This window comes from Microchirus variegatus (genome assembly GCF_963457635.1).
Source record: "Microchirus variegatus genome assembly, chromosome: 9".
NCBI classification, from domain to species: domain Eukaryota; kingdom Metazoa; phylum Chordata; class Actinopteri; order Pleuronectiformes; family Soleidae; genus Microchirus; species Microchirus variegatus.
In genome coordinates, this window is record NC_139810.1 from 7,708,130 (window position 1) to 7,728,288 (window position 20,159).

At 44.5% G+C, this 20,159-nt stretch overlaps 1 protein-coding gene across 1 annotated transcript; it reads right to left on the reverse strand.

The window, feature by feature from the left end:
* Nucleotides 1–470: 470 nt before the first annotated feature.
* baz2a (bromodomain adjacent to zinc finger domain, 2A) lies at nucleotides 471–20,091 on the reverse strand. The gene is made up of 30 exons (XM_083895205.1): nucleotides 19,984–20,091; nucleotides 18,630–18,753; nucleotides 17,088–17,954; nucleotides 13,745–15,724; nucleotides 12,514–12,777; nucleotides 12,038–12,415; nucleotides 11,881–11,941; nucleotides 11,118–11,226; nucleotides 10,903–11,004; nucleotides 10,375–10,603; nucleotides 10,210–10,271; nucleotides 9,816–9,881; nucleotides 9,330–9,722; nucleotides 8,982–9,236; nucleotides 8,067–8,281; nucleotides 7,900–7,974; nucleotides 7,636–7,807; nucleotides 7,483–7,545; nucleotides 6,846–6,990; nucleotides 6,138–6,754; nucleotides 5,407–5,746; nucleotides 5,137–5,292; nucleotides 4,889–5,049; nucleotides 4,706–4,771; nucleotides 4,310–4,593; nucleotides 4,100–4,235; nucleotides 3,815–3,961; nucleotides 2,110–2,342; nucleotides 1,875–2,018; nucleotides 471–1,370 (listed from the first exon to the last, which is right to left on the reverse strand). The coding sequence occupies exons 2-30, from the start codon at nucleotides 18,751–18,753 to the stop codon at nucleotides 1,211–1,213; spliced, it is 8,004 nt and encodes a 2,667-aa protein (XP_083751331.1). The 5' UTR covers nucleotides 19,984–20,091; the 3' UTR covers nucleotides 471–1,210.
* Between the last annotated feature and the right edge of the window lie 68 nt (nucleotides 20,092–20,159).

Genomic DNA, 20,159 nt, shown 5'->3' on the forward strand with positions numbered 1-20,159 from the left:
CTACAGACAAATATGGATCAGTCGCCCGCTTGTAGTTTTAAAACCGCAAACACCATCTTGATTTGAGGCAATTTAAATGTTTTATAAAAGAGCAAATTCTCAGTGCGAGCTGTGTCCTCTCAATAGTTGTCTGTCGTGACACAGATCTGGTCAAACAAGCCGATTTACTCTCAAAACAGGAGGGACAGTGAAATGTCGAACCCTCCTCCCCCCCAAAAACTGATGGACCAACGTTAAAAATCCTCCAGTTTCAGAAACCAGTGTCTTTCACACAGCAGCAGAAGGTGGGTGTGTGTGTGTGTGTGTGTCTGTGAAAAGTGTGTACGTGTTCGTGCAAGACTTTAGGTGGAGGTTATGTCTTCTCCTGACAGTCCAAAAAACACGATTCCTTTTAGTTTAACTGGCCTTTTCATAAAATGACGAGACATCTCTATTAGATAATCTGTACACATTCCATACAAGCTATTGCTATTAAATAATCCCAGCTATTGTAATCTTTATATTTATATATAGAATATATAATAAAAATATATTGAGCAAAAAATTACTTCTAGGCATAAGACCACGTTACATTACATTTCCATTGAACAGGTAAGAAATGGCAAAAGCTCTGTGAGGAGTTTTGATCCAATTTGTCAATTTGAGCAATGCTAAGCAGGTCCAGAACGCAGCAGTTACGCTACAATGGTGTGAGATCGGTCAGTCCCTTACCTTCGGTACGAGTCTGAGAGCCAAAAATACCCGGGGGCCTGAGACCGCGACGTTACCCGCAGCAGGGCTTGACCAAAGGCTTTGCAACGACAAGAGGTTTGTGACACGATGTGACGAGAAGAACCCGAATGACCCGGGGGATGAGGGTGCTGAGGTGAGGATGAGGACACAGATGTTCTCACCCTCTCTGTGACAGGGAATGGTACTAGTTCAAGCCAGGTTCAGGTGTGGGCTCGGAAAAAGATTCAGCCAGTGGAGGCAATGGTACTAGTTCAAGCCAGGTTCAGCTGTGGGCTCGGAAAAAGATTCAGCCAGTGGAGGCAACAATAACAGACAAATAGCCAAAAATCTATACATAAATACCTATACATGAGAGAATACACATGGACTGGAAGAACCTCCCGACAGTCTTAGCAGTAACAGAGAGAGCGAGAGTGACTGGGACTGCAAAAGCACCAACAACCTACAGCCACGCCACCGAGGAGAATGCCGCAGGCACCTATTTGTCTTTATTCGAGTAGAACTCCGCCCAGCGGCTCTCAAAGAAACGTCTCATGGCGTGTCCGGCCGTGCCCACCTCCGACGTATCCTCGTTGAAGAGCTCACAGTTGTTGAAGACCAGCTGAGCGTCGGCAGCAAACTCCTCGCAGCTGGAGTACCTGAGGACAGGAAATAGAGAGAGAGAGTGGCAGGCGGCCGGTATTAAAAGCAGCACAGATGTTAGCATGCTAGTTAATATATTTCCTATAAAGATTAAGGTGCCATATGTAAGAATGTGGCTAAAAACGGTTACTACATTCAAATTCAAAATACCGAGGTTTCAAAACGAGGTTTCGTTTTCTGACGTAACTGGCAACCCATGGTTGTTTGGCAGCTGAGACTCTACTGACTGCAATGATTGGTAGACGACAGTAGGTGGCGCCACATGCCAAAACATGAACATGATTTGCAGTCTGCAAAATATTTTTTGTAATGCAAATATTTTGGCTGACCTGTTGTTGTTGGTGTGTTCAGTTTGTTATATGAACATTATTTCTGAGTCTCTGTGACATATTGGGAGGATTTTATGGCCAGTTTCTTTAGATTTATTTACATAATGCACCTTTAAATAAATGACACAGATTTGAGGGTCTAATTAAACGTGTATAACAATCTCCTCTTACCCTCCCTGTAGCAGTCTCTCTCTCATTGTGAGGAAGTCCATTGGGTTCTTGATGATGCGGCGGTAGCCTGGCACCAGTCGTGGGTTCACAGGTTCAAGGAACGGCCAGGCGTCTGCGTGAGCTTCCATCTCCATTAGAATGATCCTAGAAGGCAATAAACATGCAAGATTAATGCATGAATACATTTGAAAAAATAATACAATCCTTCTGTTGTGACAGAGGGGGGAAAACTCACTCGCAGAACGTGAGGTCCGGCTGGTTGCGTGTCATCATGCGGCGGCGTTTCGCGTTGGTGCCGCCTACTTCTCCGGAGAAGCGAGAGGACGAGGGTGAGGCGGTCTCCTTGTTCCGCGTCGCCATGCCAGACGTGCGCCGCGCTGCCGTATCATCTTCAGAGCTCTCGTCTTCGTATCGTCTCTTCTTCACCCTGGTCCTCGTTTTCGACAACCGCTGCAACTCACCTTCCTCCTGAATGAGACAGATATACAGATGAACATATAAAGAGACAAACAATTACACTATTGTTGAAGAGTTTGGGGTCACATAGAAATGTCTTTATTTCTGAAGGAAAATCACTTTTTTCTTCAAATGAATATAACATTAAATGAATCATAAATAAACTCTATTAGCCCCCTGTCCATTAATAGGCAATAGTGAACCCTTTCTGAGCCACAACTGACAACAACCTCTTAGTTTAGTTCTTTACTAGGTTGGCACAGGTCTCCTGAGGGATTTTGGCCCATTCTTCCATTCCAGCTGGTCCAAAGTGCGTGGTTTCCAAGCCTCATCATTCACCTTGAGCAAACTTCAGTCTTGCTGTGATGTGCCGCTCTTTGAGTAAAGGGGTTCTTCTCGGACGATGGCCGTGAAGCTGAAACATCAACTCCAGAAGAGGCCAGGTCAGCAACAATCATATTGGCAGATGTCCGGGGGTTCTTGCCGACATCTCTGTCGATTTTCCTATCCAGAGTTCTTGAAATCTTGCGCTCACGACCACGCCCAGGTTTGTGTTTTCCTGAATTTGTCTCCTGGTACTTGGCAATGATGCAACGTGCAGCGGTTCAAGACACCGTGAAACACTTGAAATGGCAGTATGACCTTCCCCCTTCTCATGAGCCTCCACAATCTTCTTTCTGAGCTCAAGACTGATTTCCTTTGTCTTTGGCATGATGAGTAAAAGTAATCCCTCTCAATGTGCACAGGTCCCCTGTTCCTTGGAGTCCTTTTATGCTGATTGAATGCATAGGTGTGGTTTGAAACCTGATTGTTTAATTAGGCGTATTTTGAAAACAAAAATACACATGGGGGCTAATATTTTTGACCACCCCATTTTTCACTTTATTTGATATAAACCAAGCCTAAAAATGTATTTTATATCCAAAATGTACCAAAAGCTACTAAATAGCACTGGTGAATGTTTAATTGTATCAAGTTTTATCAATGCAGCAAACACTGGGAAGAATTTTAGGAAAATGTTCCATTATTCCTGGGGGGCTAATAATTTTGGCCTCAACTGTACATAGGTGTATAGAGGCCCATTACCAGTGTTCTAATGGTACATTGTGTTTGCTAATCGCATTAGAAGGCTATTAGAAAACCCTTGTGCAATGATGTTAGTGCAATGATGTTAGCACAGCTGAAAACAGTTTTGCTGGTTCTTTCACGAAAGGGCAAAATTACTATTTGGAATAAAAACCTTTATTTCTAATCTTCTCAATGTCTTCACTATATTTTCTATTCATTTTGCAACTCTTTTGATGAGTAAATGTGTGACTTTTAATGGAAAACACTAAAAAATTGTACAGGTGACCCCAAACTTTTGAGCGGTAGTGGAATTGTAAGGAATCAAGCTCTTGGATCCATTACATCACTAAGTTTTGTTTGATTTTGAAGTTGCGTCTTAACTGGAGCTTAACTGAACTCACAGGAGCGGATCTTACCCTGGCAACGCATGTTGGACAAAACCAGTCTCCCTCTGGCACCTGAGTGAGTTTGGGCCTCAGGCAGTACATGTGGCAGCCACGATCACAGCCATCACACAGCAACAGGCAGTCGTCGTTGTCTCCTTTCCTGCAAACCTGGCACGTCTAATAAAAGAAAGAGTAAAGACATCCTTATTGTTGTTTGATTATGCAGTGAATTAGGTCTCTGACATATTACAGTAGATAAAACGCATGTAAACAAAATGAAATTAATGTTGGAGTCGAGCTACAATCATTACTCACCACTTTAGTGACTGATCTCTCCCAGGCGATGGCTTTCTCCAGCTGAAGCAAACACAAACAGAGCTGTGGACCGCTACGACAGCGATCCAGAGCCTGCCGCCAAGTCCTTAGTCGGGAGGTGATTTCACTTTCCAGACTGGAAACAAGTAAAAATAGTTAAAAATTGTAATCTAAAAACAACTAATGACAGACTATGACTTTTCTACCCACCTAATGACATCCATTGGATGCTCTTCTCCTGGCGTAGGGGTGAGAGGAGCGAGGCGCATCACCTCAGCTGGGTTCCACAGCGGCTCCTTCAGGTAGCGCCGCTCGATGTTTCGCTCCAGGTTAGCCAGCCGCAGCATGGCCAGGTCCAGCGGGTGCGTGGCGATACGAGGCAGGCCGGACCACTCCTTCTTGGTTCGCACGATCCAGTCATCGCGCGGGTCGGCGTCGTGTTCGTAGTACTGGAGATCGTCCCGAGTGGAGTCCGGATCTGGGATCGTGTATGGCTTAAAAGGGAGCGGAGGAAAGTCAGGGTGAGGTTAGAAATCTCTAAAAGCAAATATATTTCATTCATTTATTTTCAAGTTTTCCTTTTTTTTTTTTTTTATTAATAGTTACCTGAAATTCTGCCATTGGTGTCTCAGTGTTAGAGTCAGCATCAGTGACCACATTCTGAGGAGGTGCCTTCAGAAAACACAAGCATGGATGTACATGAGCAAAAATAAGATCTGACTTTTACCAAAAACATGTGATGTTATTTTCTTGTGATTAAGATGATGCAGAAAAGCTGTGATTTCTCACCTTCAGATGGAGGTCAGCTGCGATGACTCGCTGCTCCAGGTCCTCAACCCACTGCAGGGCGCTGATGTCAGTCTCCATGGCCTTCTCTTGCACTTGCCACGGCTGCTGCAGAGCCTCCATTAGAACTTCTTTGTCCTCTACCTTCAACTCAAATATTGGGTCTAACCACATACAAGACAGAAATGGATGTGAGGACAAATACAGGTCACGTGGAGATGAAGATCTCCGATGTGAAAAACAACACTCACCGTCAATAGATTTGGTGCACATCTCAGCTAAACTCTCCATATGCTTTGCTAAATGCTTATGGAGCACCCTCTCTCTGATGCCTCTTGGATGGAGGGCCTGTAAGGTGCTGTAAAGTTCTTCAGGATCCTTGATCCACCACCAACCACGCACCATTGCTGGAAAAGAAAATTATGACTTAAACACCATGACAAAATGACACCAGAGTTGATTTCATAAGCTCCGGAACAAGCTCTAAACAGTCTAATCGTTAACTCATAGCCACGACTCACATGCTGGAATGGGCTTGACCACAAGCTGAGTGAAAAACTGCTGCTCAAGCTCCTGGAACACAGAGTTAGGGGGGCGGCCACGGCGTTTAGCTGCAGCTCCTCGCGGTCCCCTGCGCGCAGGACTGCTACCTCTGCTGCCTCTCCTCCGCCTGCGAACTGGCCTGGCAGGGGTGGTGGGAGCGACCGCAGCAGGGGGAACTGGAGCTGGATCAGGCTGAGAGAGTGGAGGTGGAACATCACTGTCAGGAACTTCAGGTGCGGGGGTTGTAAGGGGAACATCCTGCAGTGTTGCTGGTACCACAGGCTCAGCAGGAGCAGCGCCAGGCAAGAGGGGATCCGGCTGAAGGATAAGATAAATTCATTACTGAGGTAAAAGGAACAAGGAACAGGGTGTTATTCAATAGAAGTACACTACCGTTCAAAGGTTAACATAATTGCACAAGGGTTTTCAAATCATCCAAATAGCCTTCTAAGAGGATTAGCAAACACAATGTACTATTAGAACACTGGTAATGGGCCTCTATACACCTATGTACATATTCCATTAAAAACCAGACGTTTGCAGCTAGAATAGTCGTTTACCACATTAACAATGTATAGAGTGTATTTCTGATTCATTAAATGTTATATTCATTTGAAAAAAAAAGTGATTTTCCTTCAAAAATAAGTACATTTCTAAGTGACCCCAAACTTTTGAACAGTAGTGTATGTGTTTAATATGGTGGGCAAACCTGTATGGGCAGATCAGCAAGTGCAGGGAGGAGTTTAGGGGGTGATCTGGGTGAGGTGGGCATCTGGGGCTCAGAGATGGAGTTATCGTCACACGGTTGTTTGGGAAGCAGGTTGAACCACTGTCCCTGTTTCTCTGCCTTCTCCTTCACGCTCTCATCTGGTTGATTCCCCTCAGGGGCTTCCCCTGCTGCAGAACAGGTGCCATTGGCCAGTGTTTCCTGTGACTGACTGAGCCAGTTCAGGAAAGCAGACTGCGTGAGGTCTTGTGTGCAGAGCGTAGGTGATCCCGGCCCGTCTTCGCCGCCAGACCTGACGCTACTTCGACGCCGTCGACGGATCTTCGCCGTGCGGAGGTGGAGCTCCACTTCTGGTTTGATTTTTCGCGGGCGCCCTCGTCCTCTTGGCCTGCTCATGAGGGAAGCAGTGCCAGGGAGTGGGTCCTCCTCTGGAGACAGGGTCTGGTTCTGTGCAGGGGCAGCAGAGGAAGGAGAGGAAGGAGAGGAAGGCAAGGAAGGCAGAGTAGGGGGAGGATTGGTAGGCACAGGAGCCTCTTCTACTTTGGGCTCCTTTTTGAGAAAGGTGACGGGCACCTCAGCGATCAGGACATCTCCAGAAGCTACAAAATGAAATGTGAAGCAAAGGTCAATTAAGAAGGAAATGCAATTGATTTTTATTCAGTTTAAAAGACTATTTAAATTTAAACTCACTCAAAAGCTCCTCTGGCCCTTCAACGAGAACTCCTCCGAGATGAGGGAAAGCCAAGTATCTGCGTTGGTAACGGTCCTGGCCCAGCAATATAGTCCGCATGGAATGAGACGACTGTAGCAGCTTTTTACGGAAAAATACTTGTCGCTATGGAGATGCAAAGAAGAGAAAGAATGTGTTAATATAAAAGGCAACATACACTTCCGTTCAAAGGTTTGGGGTCACTTAAAAATGTCCTTGTATTTTAAGGAAAAGCATTTTTTTAATGAATATAACATTAAATTAATCAGAAATACACTCTTTACATTGTTAATGTGGAAAACAACTATTCTAGCTGCAAACGTAAGAAGGCTATTGGATGATTAGAAAACCCTTGAAAACCCTTGTGCAATGATGTTAGCACAGCTGAAAACAGTTTTGCTCGTTCTTTAAAGAAAGGACAAAATCATTATTTTGAATAAAAATCATTGTCTTATAGTCATTGTCTTGACTATATTTTCTATTTATTTTGCAACTCTTTTGATGAGTAAAAGTATGACTTTTAATGGAAAACACAAAAAAATTGTATCATTGACCCCAAACTTTTGAACGGTAGTGGAAGTATAAAAAGCAAATATGTCAGCATAGGATCAGTCTCACCTTGGTTAGCTTATCTATCTGCCTTTCAAGATCTGGAATGCTGGCATTGGTCGGACTCTCACTCTGTAGCAGGAAAGAATTTAATCCATAGTCTTATTGAGTTATCATTATTAAAAAACAAAACAAAAAAAAAACACTAGACCAGATAATTACATCAGTGGGTTTTGGCTCCTCTTTACGTCCACGGCGGTTGCCTCTCTCCATGACCACACTGCCCTCCTCCAAACTTGTCTCTTCCTCGGCCACTCTGGCACTGCGGCGCCTCTCCTCGAAACACAGCTCTTCCTCTGAGCGTCCAGTACGACGCGCCAATGCCGCCTTCAGCCTGGCGGGCAGGAAACATTCACAATAAGCAAAATGGCCAGTGTTTCCAGGGTTGAAAAATTGTAAGTGATGTATTCTTTTTATTTATCTTACTTTCGCAACTTCCCCTCAATGATCCACTTATTCTTCCTATAGGTTGCCATGTTTTCCAATGTGTTATCAATGTCACTGAAATAAAAAATACATACATTGATATAGCACCACAATGTGAAAGTATTGTATTGTAATAAATAGTTTTTTTTTAGTATTTAGAGCCTAACCTCGTCACAATGTTGCTGCCGTTAAGCTCGTCCACCAGGAAACCCAGGATGGCCGCCTTGGTGTCAGGCGGCAGAGCATGAAAGGTTTTGGTCCTCAGTGTGTTGCACACCTCCGTCTCATAGCCGTTGGACTCCAAAAAGATGCGGAGTGCTTCTGAAACTGTGCTGCGGGTCAGCTCTAAATCAGCCAGCTTCTCCCCCAGGATCTTTACTGACTGAAGGTTGGAAAAGAAAGAAGAAAACAGGCAAAAGGCTACGTCATTCTTTGAAAACTCTTTGGGCATGGAGCACTTCCTGGATTTGCATTAAGCTGGAGACAGGTGCTCTATGGATGAGGATCAGTGGACGAATAATGCCAAAGATGAATCCGAGGCACTGTTTAAAAGTGTTTAAATCCCTCTAATATGACTGCATGGTCATGTTAACTGTTTTAAATTACAAAAAAATTGTGCTGGGCACTAACGGTGTCAACGTTAACGGTGCTGATCCATGACAACTGACCAGGAAAAGACGCGCGTGATGTCATGTTTACGTGACTCCCGATTGTTAAAATAAGTCTCTAAAGTAAAGCTAAACTTTAAAAACAGAGGCACACATACGCAGTACACAGGTACGCTGGTTATTTGTAGCGCTGATCTTTTTGGGACTCTGGTGCTGTGGCACATAAACATGCCGTCACGCGAGTCATGCGTTAATGTGCATTAACGTCGACGCTATTAACGTGCCCAGCACTACATAAAAAAGGGTTTTGGTATCAAGCCGGAATCAAGGGGTCAAAATCCACTGGTGTTTGTATTTTAAAAAGGGGTCAAAATGACCATGTCAGATCTTAAGAGGAAAAATGAGAGGTCGTTATCATCAAATCAAATCATAAAATCAAATTAGACTTCTTTTGTTTCAGCTCCAATCTCACACCTGATAATACGTTGGAAGGCCTGGGTCATGGAGCGCAGCCTCCACAAGCTTTATCAGAAGATCTTGGACTTCTCCTTGACTGTCGCCCAGGCCGAGGAGGCCTTCCTGTAAGGTAGCAAGGCTGGGGATGTCCTTGGGTATGTTGAGACCGATCACCTTTCCATAGCCATGAAGGAACTCGACCACAGTCAGGCAGTGTGCAAAGGCAGTACCGGAAAGAACCACACCAGGAATACGGGACAGCTCCGGTAATAGCTAGGTGGAGACAATGCTTAGAGGTTATGATCGAGCTGAGAAAACCTGTGCAGTCTGACAACATATCAACAGATTGGGTTAAATCTGGCTTACTTTGTGGTCAGTGAGACACATGTCCTCTGTGGGCTTCTTTAGCTCTTCTGCAATCAACTGTTGCCTCTTCCGTTCCTCCAGACGTCTCTGGGCCTGAGCTCTCCTCTCTGCGGCTCTTTTCGCTGACAGAGCGGCCCGAGCTGCTGCCTCTGCCTCAGCCTGAGCTTTAGCCACAGCCTTCGCTTTGCTCCGAGCACCCAGCACCCTCTTCCCCTGGGCTATCCTCTCCTCGTCTGTCTGCTGTACTGGGGGAGGAACCTCAACCTTGACTGACCTTCGGCGGCCTGGCTTCTTCGGCTCAGAGGCAGGCGCCGATGTCGGCTGCGTGACCTGCGGAGCCGCCGGGTCAGTCGGTTCAGCCTTTGCCTGTAGGCTCTTCGCTGATTGCTCGAGCTGAGGACAAAATGCAGCGAAAGAAGAAGAAAGTGGTTAGGGCGAGGTGGTTCTAAGGACACTGCGGATAAATCATCGTATTTTTGTCTTTACCTTGGCTCTCTTTTTTTCCTCTTTCATTTTTTTAATCTTGGCGTCCTCTCTTCTCTTTATTCTTGCCTGAAATAAAAAGCAATAACATCAGTATTATCATATAATAACAGTTTCCTAACCCCCCCGGCCAGGGTCTGATACCATGATTTGGGCTGGACGCAAAAAAAACTCTTACTATGGTTTATTCAGTATATCTTAACATGACATTAGAAGTAGTTTACTATCAGCTCTGTAGCTAGTTGTTATATTCCTGACTGATTGGTCAGGGACAGGGGGTCCCTGACCAATCAGTCAGGAATATAACAAATGCAGACCTGTCCTTGGTGTCAAAAAGTTTGGGACCCCTGCCATAACAGATCATATACAGTACACACACACAGTCTGGACCGCATACCTTTCTCTTCATTTTCTTTTTGATTTTAACAAGTTTCTCCTTTTCCTCTTCTGTTAGAGCCTCTGTTGAAAGAAATGGAAAAGAGTTAGCTACATTACAAAGCGCTTCAGGTTGCATAACACATCCCGATACATGGCATTGCTCCATTACTCAGCACACGCTCACCCTTAGCCTCAAGTCGGTTCATCAGCTTGGCGTCAACTTTGCTGAGGAGGTCGATCATCTTGGTTTTTGGAGGTCTACCAGGGCGACGGGGCTCTCCTCCTCCTCCCCTCACGCCGCGAACTCTGCGGGGTTTCTCTTTATCTGGGTTTGGCGGTCGACCTCGCCGGCCTGTGATGGCCATGATCATGGAGGGAACCTCCTCATTAGCCAAGAGGATCCACTTCATACCCTGTGACACAGTGGAGAACAAACTTTTTTAGTACTATAATCATATTTTTTTAATTGGTTTAACTACACAGTTGTTCTCTTTAGTGGTGGTTAGTGAAAAATAATCCACCAATCATCAATGAATCAGGCTCTTTGATAGTGACAATAAGATCATTCACAGCCATCTGGCAGTCAGTGATCCTCTTGGTTTGTGTATGTAGTGTGGATCAGACGGGCATTGTCAAAAAAAAAAAAAAGTAATTGTATGATTCAGTTGAACAGATTGTGGCTAATTTAATAATGAGCAAAAGAAACACAGACCTCAGGAGTTTCTCTCTCTTCATAGAAGTCCCCTACAGGCATGCGTGGGCTAAAGCTGAAATGTTCTCTGCTCACCACGCTGTCCGTGTGTCTCTTCAAGTACTGAACAAAGCAATGAGGAGATGACAGAGATTCACAAAAATCAGTTACAGTCTTGTCACAAATTTCAGTCCATTATGATTATGTTTTTTTTTTTGTAGAGGTGCTAAATTTACCTTCGCTATTTCGGGGAACTGCTTCATCCTTCTTCCGCAGGGTGTGTAATACCAGGTTTCACCCTTCATGCGATTTTCAGTTTTCTTCACTCGAATCTCCCTCTTCCATCTACGGATTAGAGTGTTTATCATTACATTCCTGTCATAGTAGATTTTTTTTGGACACAAAAGTATGGTCAAGAACCAAGAGCTAGAATAGACATTGCACACATTTGCAAACTTTAATTAAAAAAAATAATTTTTGGGACCTCGGACAAAATCTGAAAAGGACCCGACCTCTCATTAGATCCTATAGGAGGAAAATTTTATGCAAAATATGTTTCATATTAGGGTGCAACTAACGATTCATCTGTCGATCATTTTCTCGATTAATCGTTTGGTCCGTAAAAATCAGATAACGCTAAAAAAAGTTGATCAGTGTTTGTCAAACCTGGAAATGGCGATGCTCTCAAATGTCTTGTTTTGTCCACAAACCAAAATGATTCAGATTTAATGATTTCTTTGTTACGTGGATCAAAGAAACAAAGAAAATATTCACATTTAAGAAGCTAAAACAATCAGAAATCTTCTTTTAATAATGAAAAAAAGCTTCAAACCGATTAATCGATTATCAAAATAGTTGCCGAATAATTTAGGAACGGATAAATTGTTTCAGCTCTAATTCATATTATCTCCATAATTAATCTGTGCTATGACAAAAAGACTGGATCCCTTATTGAATTCTATCTTGTTGCAGTTTGAGTATAAGTGGAAGTATAATTACCCGTGCAACAATGGGAACTGGACCTGATCTTCTGTCGCCACCCGTCGTCTGTTAGATTCACCTGAACAAACGTACACAACCAGACTTTGTTTGGCATCATTGCTCTATCAAACAAAACACTATCAGATGACGTGCACTTCCTAACAGTCTTTATTACCTGCAGTGGAGCTGTCGTCGTCATTTTCCTCTGCGTCATCGGCTGTTGTTGTTTCAGCATCTTGTTTAGTTGTTTTAGCCACACCTCCATCTTGCACTTGTTTCTTGGCTCTTTTCGCCTTCTTCGGTTTCTCCCCTGCTGTGCTAACAGCGGCAACGCTGGCCAGAACGGCATCGATCGCGGCAGTGATTGAATCCACCTCTTCTGTCCGAGACCCAGCGTCTCCAGATACTTCTGATGTTTCTTTTGCATCCACTTCAAGGGTCTTCTTCCTCTTTCTGCCAGTTGACCTTTGCTCTTTAACGCCTCCACGTTCAAGCTTGATTTTCTCCACTTTAGGGGTTCGAGTCCGAGGTTTTCGCTGGGTCTCCTCTGGAACTTGAAAAAAGAAGGAGAGGGGGGAGGGAAAAACAATTAACTTACGCAAAATTAAACATTTCTAATCAAACGTTTGTTGAAACCTTAATGTCAAATACCTGGGGTTTTAATCCATATTGTCTTTGGAGTTCGAGGTTTGCGTGGTTTTCCTGGCATTCTTTCAGCCGAGACAATCTGATCCGTTACGGGTTGGAGTGGGTGTACAGCAGGGCTCTCTACTGGGGTACTGAAAGCGATGAAGTTCTCTTCTCTCATGTTGAAACTTGGCAGAGTCATGGACTCATCGACAGTGGTTTTAATTTTTATCCGTCCAGCCAAGTCTGAGGTATCGTGTCCTCTGGTCTCCCACTCTGCTTCAGGTACTAATTTAAGATGAAACAATGGATTGATTAGATTGTGTCAGCATATTACACTTTATTGGTAAAATTTATTTTTTTTAAAGATGGGAACACCAAGATAACTCAGAATAAATAAAATATACATGATTCTTCAAACATTTATCCGAGTAAGGGCTGGGGGATATGGAGGAAAATCACAAATCAATGCTCTATTACTCACACTGCTTTAGCATGAAACAAACTGCTAAGCATTAGAAGAATAAATCACTATGTCATTTGTGACTGTGGCAACAAATAAATTCAAGATTGGGTGCCGTTTCGTGTAAAAATAACTAGTGCTGGGCACTAGGTTAGAGCACCTTAACACATGATATGCTTCATTGAGGACTGACCGGAAAAAGACATGCGTGACGTCATGTTTACGTGCCGCGAAACCGGAGTCCAGGTACAGTTAGCTCCGTTAGCTGCATTAGCACCTTTTAGCGCACCTACAGTCGAACTGGAGCAGTCTGTTTATTAAACGAAAAAAGCAGCGCTACAAATAACCAGCTTACATGTGTACTGCGTATGTGTGCCTCTGTTTTTAAAGTTTAGCGTTACTTTAGAGACTCATTTTAACAATCGGGAGTCACGTAAACATGACGTCACTCGCATCTTTTTCCGGTCAGTCGTCATGGAAATACATAAACGTTGATGCCGTAAAAACGCACATTAACGCGCGCAGTACTAAAAATAGCGCGTCCAAGGTTGCCATTACCACTACGGGTTGTGAGAGCGCAGGTGCTCTCTCATCCTCTTCTTCATGCTTCAAAACATTGTTGTTAGCAACATGGGAAGGAGAGGGAGTGAGAGATGCACCGAGATTGCAACAGCATAATGGTTATGTGTAATTCTATACTGAATTTGAAAATACAGCCCTAATCTTAGTTCCCATTTTCAGCTTGTCAAATCACTACATAGTATTTGCATGATCAAAAACTTTAATCTCTACCTTGATGGCCACTATGAGATCTGGACCCATCACTTGCATCGACAGACGGCTCTTCCATCTGAGCAATGCTGTTCAGAGAAGATTCCAGCATGGATTCCCCCATAACGCGGCGAATGTTCCTGGTCTCTTCTGCCTCAGATGTTTCCTCTCCTCTGGTGGAATCCAACGTGTCATCTCTGGTGCCTCCCAGAGAGAAGATGCTGTCTCTAGTGGTGTCAAACGCAGTAGATGGCTCTTCCTCAGCATATGAAGTGCTGTCAAACTGAGAAGTCTCATTTCTCAGGTGAAAGCTGTTGTCAAATTGAGTCGAGTCATCTATGCAGGAGCTGTCGCCTTCTAAAAGAGACGTTTTTTCAAAAACAGAGCTGACTTCAAGCTTAGATGGGGTGTCGCATGATAAATTGCCATCAGATTGAGAAGCAGCATGTTGGGAGTGATCAAAACTACTTTCAGTCGAATCTTCTACCCTCGTGCTGTGAAGCTGTGGGGACTTTCTGGATGGAGTTTGCTCCAACATGGAGTCCTCTGTTTCAGAGATATCAATAAGCATACTTTGCATTTGATGCTTTTCAACATCCTTCGATTTACTCTTGGCAGTTTGATCAGAAGCAACTGTGGCCTGAAAATACTTTCCAGAAAGATCGGAGAAGGATTTATGACAGAAGACATCAGATTTAGGAGTCTCAGCCGTTTCCACCTTCTGTGGTGTCTTGGAGTTTGAATCAAGCCTAGGGAGGTATTCTTCTGCTTTTTCATTTCTCTTACTACTCAGCACTTTATTTTTCTCATGATGACCATGGTGCTCTGACTTGGGAGACAACTGTACACAAGGAGTGGTATTAGGTGGATGCTGCTCAGGGTCAGAAACTTGGACCATTCTAGAGGACGTACCCATTGTAGGAGGCAAAGAAACAAAGGCAGGAGGGGCGGGCACAAGTGCAGTCCTGGAGGCTTGAGTGGTTAGAAGAGGTAGGGTAGGCAGAGGTTGGACTGTAGAGCTTTCATGGGCTACTGCAGAGGCAGTGGGAATATCAGTGTCAACAGCTGGAGGAGTGTGTGCCTGGCGACGGTATGTGGGCACAGGTGCACATGGTTTACTTATAACTGAAGGTGCGACAGACACAGACATGGAAGATGCAGACGGGGATGGCGATGGACCCAGACCAGCTGATGAATAATTTGCCCGCACTGATGTGATGGTAGATATCAATTTAGGAGGACCGGGCTTGTCATGCCGAGCTCCAGACGTTTTGGGAAAGCAAGACATGTAAGACCCTTGAACCATCTGCTGAAGAGACGAGATGGGAGCAGAAGTTGAGATCACTGTACTCGGTCCAGAAGCTACAGGAGGCAATGCTAAAAGATGGGTCATTGACTCCGAAGGAGAAGAGACCAAAGGTACAGAGGAGAGTGTGGCAGGACTAGACTCACTATTACTCAGCGCTAGAGGTGTAGACAATTTTTGAAGCGACCCTTGAAGCGGAAATGAAGAGGACCTTGCTGACAGATTTTTGGTTCCAGCAGACACTACTTCGGTATCAACAGAAGGGAGAGTTTTAAGGCCTTGCACAATTACAGGAGGAGGCGAAACAGAGGACGCACCGGGAGATGCTGAGATTTGTGACTGAGAAGATTCCTCACTCTGGGATGAAACAGTCAGGGGTCCAGGTGCAGATGTGGGAGATCCAGAGACAGGTGGAGCTGCAGAGGCCTTGGTTAATGATTTCGACAAAACTGCAGGGGATGAAGACATGGAGAGCTGAGATGACGGGCACCGTGGAGATGGATAAACTTCTGCATCTTTGACAGGAGAAGCCAGCTCTGGACACTGAGCTCCTGTCTGGTCAGACTTCTGTCCCACATGAGCCGCAGCTGTTTTGGATGAGTAACTGTCAATTTTGGGTAACTTTTGGGCAACAGGTGCCCTCTCGCTGCCATTAAAGCTTGCGTCGACCTCTTTGACAGCTTCCTTTGTGTGCCCTGAAAGACAAATCAACAGAACAGTCAACACAGATTCTTGTTATTCACAATAGACCCAGACATTTAAAGCGGAAAGGCAAACATAATTTAAAGAAAAACCCATTGTGCGCAATACAAGACAAAACTAATAAAACAAGATTTAAAGGGGATTAGGACAGCAGCGTCTGTCTGCTTACCAATAGGTTTATTTATGTGAAAATCTGTAGGAGTTGTTCTGTCCCAAAGGCCACGAGTCAGCCAACTGAGTTATTGTTGAGAGTCAATCACTAAGATTTCTCCCTCATAATCAGCTTTGTCTTGACATTTTACACACATCTGTCTATTCAAGGTCACCATCTATAACAGATGTAGTTTTCTAGTCATAAACATCAAGAGACTTTTCTCTCAATCAAAAGATATGCCAGCTTCAGAAACTCTTCGGGTTAAAGTGGGCAAATGAAACACAAACAGACTCAAACTTACACTTTAAGCAAGAAACAAAAACAATAACAATCCTTACTGCAACACTAAAACAAAGCTAGTACTCTCCGTTTTAATTTTATGTAATGAATGAACTCACAGCTCAAACTCCAAAAAGGGCTGAGGTACTGCACCCTAAACTACCCTAATAAAAACAGTACATTCATAATTACTTTTGATATAGAAATGTTATCTTTTAAAGATTAAAAATGTTCAGTCAGCATTGGCTATCCCTAGCAAACTCCCTCAGTGACAATTGATTTCTCGCCCTTGCACACATTATGACAAATAGTCACACACTGACATCAGCTGGTCTAACAATGGTACAACATCTCCATTAGGCACTAACAGGTAGATGGACTCAGCACCAGTCATTCATTCATTGGCATCAACTAGTAATTTAATTTGTTCAGTAATACAACCTTGTTTTCCATAATATTAAGTATGTAAAATGTGATTAGATTGTGATGGGGAGTTATGTGCCCATTATGATAACTCCATTATGTTCTCATTACACGAAACGGCACCACGTCTCTTCATTTAACAGTTTAGAACCAGGAAATGTTTAGCAGGAAAGCTTCAAAACTGACAGCAATCATTAAATAAATGTCAACAAATTGCTTGTCAATCATTCGACTTTGATTTAAGTGATGAGCATAGACAGCAGCGCCAAAATACTCCCAGCAAGGCTGTAAGCACCTAGCTGCTTTTAAGCTGAATAACAAAGTGTAATTTCAACAACTGTGCACAGACGCCACGTGAAACTATAATGCAACCAGGAAGAGTGGTGTGTCAAGTTAAGCCAAAGAGGAAGAAGAAAAGCCAAAGTATCCAGATTCATGAAGAAACAAATGCTGCAATATCAAAATGTAATCTTGCCAAAAACAACGTGTAAACTAGTCACCTTGAATGACAGAAGAGGTTTTGCCGTCTCTGTTGTGGCTCTTGGGTGACCCACTATCCTGCCCCTCTGATGGTGATATCGCTGTTGCAGAGGACATCCCCACAGGTAGAGGGCTGCCAGTGCCTGCTCTGCCTAAACTGGGGTGCTGAGGGCTGCCACGTGGAGGGGTAAAACTCTGGCCTGCTGGGGGCTTCAAGTGAGTTTGGCCTTGAGGCTGCGACTGTTGTGGTTGCTGTTGCTGCTGAGGAGGAGACGACATGGCAGGGTGCTGGGGCTGATGCTGGTAGAAGGGCATCCCATTAGGCATCATGCCATAATGCTGTGGTTGCTGGTGGTGTTGGTGCGGGCTGCGGTGTGACTGGAGGTGTTGCTGTGATGGTTGATGGGGTGTGGGCTGCAAGGACTGCTGCTGCTGGTGATGTGGTGACGATGTAATACCAGGGTGTGCTGAACCCCCATAGGTCCCATATATACTGTGGGAATTATAACCCATCTGCTGTTGGCCTGGGTTACTCCTGTTCCAGTACTGACTCCCAGTAAGAGGCATGTTCGGTGGACCTGCCACAGGAGGCTGATGAGAGCTTTCAATACCCCCATTAAGCTGGTACTGTCCAGGACCCTGGAAGTGGTGCTGTGACTGAGGCTGTGCCATCCCAGGAGTGGGTTGCTTCTGATGCATTCCATGACCTGGAGATGTGCCCATGGCTGGACCATACTGTGGGTGCCCTCCCCACAGGTAATCATAGCCAATGCTACTCTGGTGGTGGTTGCTCATGTGGGGGTAAGGAGCTGTTGGTGGGTGGGAACTAGGCACACCAGACCCGAGTACAGTAGTGGTGCCATTCACATTAATCTCGCCATTCATATCTATAAAACACAAGAACATACATTTTGTTAGAAATGTTACAATGACAAAGCAATGGGTTTGTTGACAATGGTTGTGGGATAGATGGAAAGTCACATCAATAGATGCCACAAGGTGAGAGGAAGTCAGTGGGGGTCCATGGACTTAAAGATGAATACATCCACAGCACTCCATGTATACATTTAAAAAAAATAACACACATTATTTCCACTCAGGATAAGTCTGAAAAACAAATATGTTTGAAAACACTGCTATATTTACTCCCTGACTGGTTCCTATGGGCCACAACTTAACTTAACCACACACCAATGACCATGTGATACAGGATATGTTTTCAGGTGTGCATGTGTGATCACTGATTATGTCTGATATGGCTGTAAAATCCTTGATGGTGGCTCATTGGCAGAGCTCATTGTGGCTTTAGAATCCCGGCTCCGTCAGTCTACGTGCCAATGTGTCCTTGGGCAAGACACTTAACCTCATGTTGTTCTTGGCAGCTGTGCCGGCAGCATGTGAATGGGTATGAGAGCTGCACTGTATGGATGGGTGTGAATGGCAAAGCTGTAGTGAAGACTAGAGAACGAGTATGTAAATACAGGCCATTTACCATAGAACAGATTAAGTAAAACTCATTAAATCCACATGCAGATGCTGTGCAAAAGAATGAAAATACTTACTCTTTCCCTGCTGAGGAAAACTCATGGAGGACCCGTTAGTATAGAGAGAATCCCCTGAGGAGAGTTTTAGTCCTGAGTTTGGTGAAGAGTGGGTGCCATAGTTGAAATGATTATTTGACTCCATCTAAAAAAAAAGGAAAGGAGTAGAAATAAACATATAACATGAACTCGTCTAATACTCAATGCTGTTAATTCAGGTGCTTGTACACTGTGTCACCACCATATGGGTCATACGTCTGTTATTTAATTATTTTCTCTTTTTTTCCTTCCAGTTTTGGGAAAATAGTCGACGTTACGTAATACGTACGATGTCCTCAATGAAATGCCAATCATAAATAATTTTTGCCAACCGCAGCTTGTTGTAACAGACGGCACCATTTCGTTCCAACACCAACCGTCAAAATGTCGCAGCCAGCAGCAGCAGCAGCAGCAGCAGACGCCAGGCCCGAGCGAGCCGTAATGGACAAGCGGAATATTACGATAGTCGCTCATCATTAGCGCTGATGAGGCGCTGCTAACATGGGCTCAGCCTCCTCACTCTGACATTAAAATGGTATGACCGGACAGATGCGTCCGTGCCCATGAGCCGGCGGCCTAACAATGGAGGGATTAGCGAGAATATTTCACAGTCACTCCGAGGCCCGAGGAGCTATTACCACATCACTTCATTATCAACCCAAAATAAAGTAGCTATATCAATGGATACGCGAGTTCCTAATTCAACCAGGAAGGCCGACTCAAAAACGGGCACAGCGTTAGCAAAGCCACGCTAGCTGCGCTCTAAATACATTTGACTTTAAAGCGCTGCTGCTCCAATGTGCTAGCAGCTTACATTAAAACTCACCCGATAACAGGTTTGACAAGTGGCTTACTCCAACACAACACACTAAATAAATATAAAACCAGCCTCACTTCCAAGGTTATTTAGCTAAAGCATCACAATAGAAGCTAACCAACGCACGCTAGCCAGGTGGCTAACTGATAGCATCCTTAATGTTTACCGGAGCGAGTACGGCTGCTTACGCTGCGATGTTAGCTCATAGCCGGGCAGCAGGTACCGCAACCACGCTGGTTTAGATCCATGGTGTCTCCATCGGCAACGAGGATCGCCCCAAGTGAAAACAAATAAGAACCGGTTCAGATGGGGTGACTAACTATAAGTCCGTTTTTAACAGATGGAGGCGTGCTCCCTCTTTTGTTCACGGGCTAACGTAAGCTAGCAGCCAGATGAAGTTACATTGTTTACGCTGCACGCGCAGACAATTTTTTTTTTGCAGAACATCATCCTCCCACACTGTCGCTACCAACCACCATCAAAAGTTTCCCCTGCTATTTCACATTAAAGCTGGCCAACCTTTCAGTCCATGGGGGGGTTTGGACGGCGCAGATGTTTCTAAACTCTTCGCCTTGAACAGATGTGCGGGTAAAGACGCGACAGCGATAAATAATAAACAACTATTACCCCAACCGTTGGGTTTTAAATTAGCAAACATGGCTGGTGTGGTCCGGTGCAGCCATGATCACAGAGCA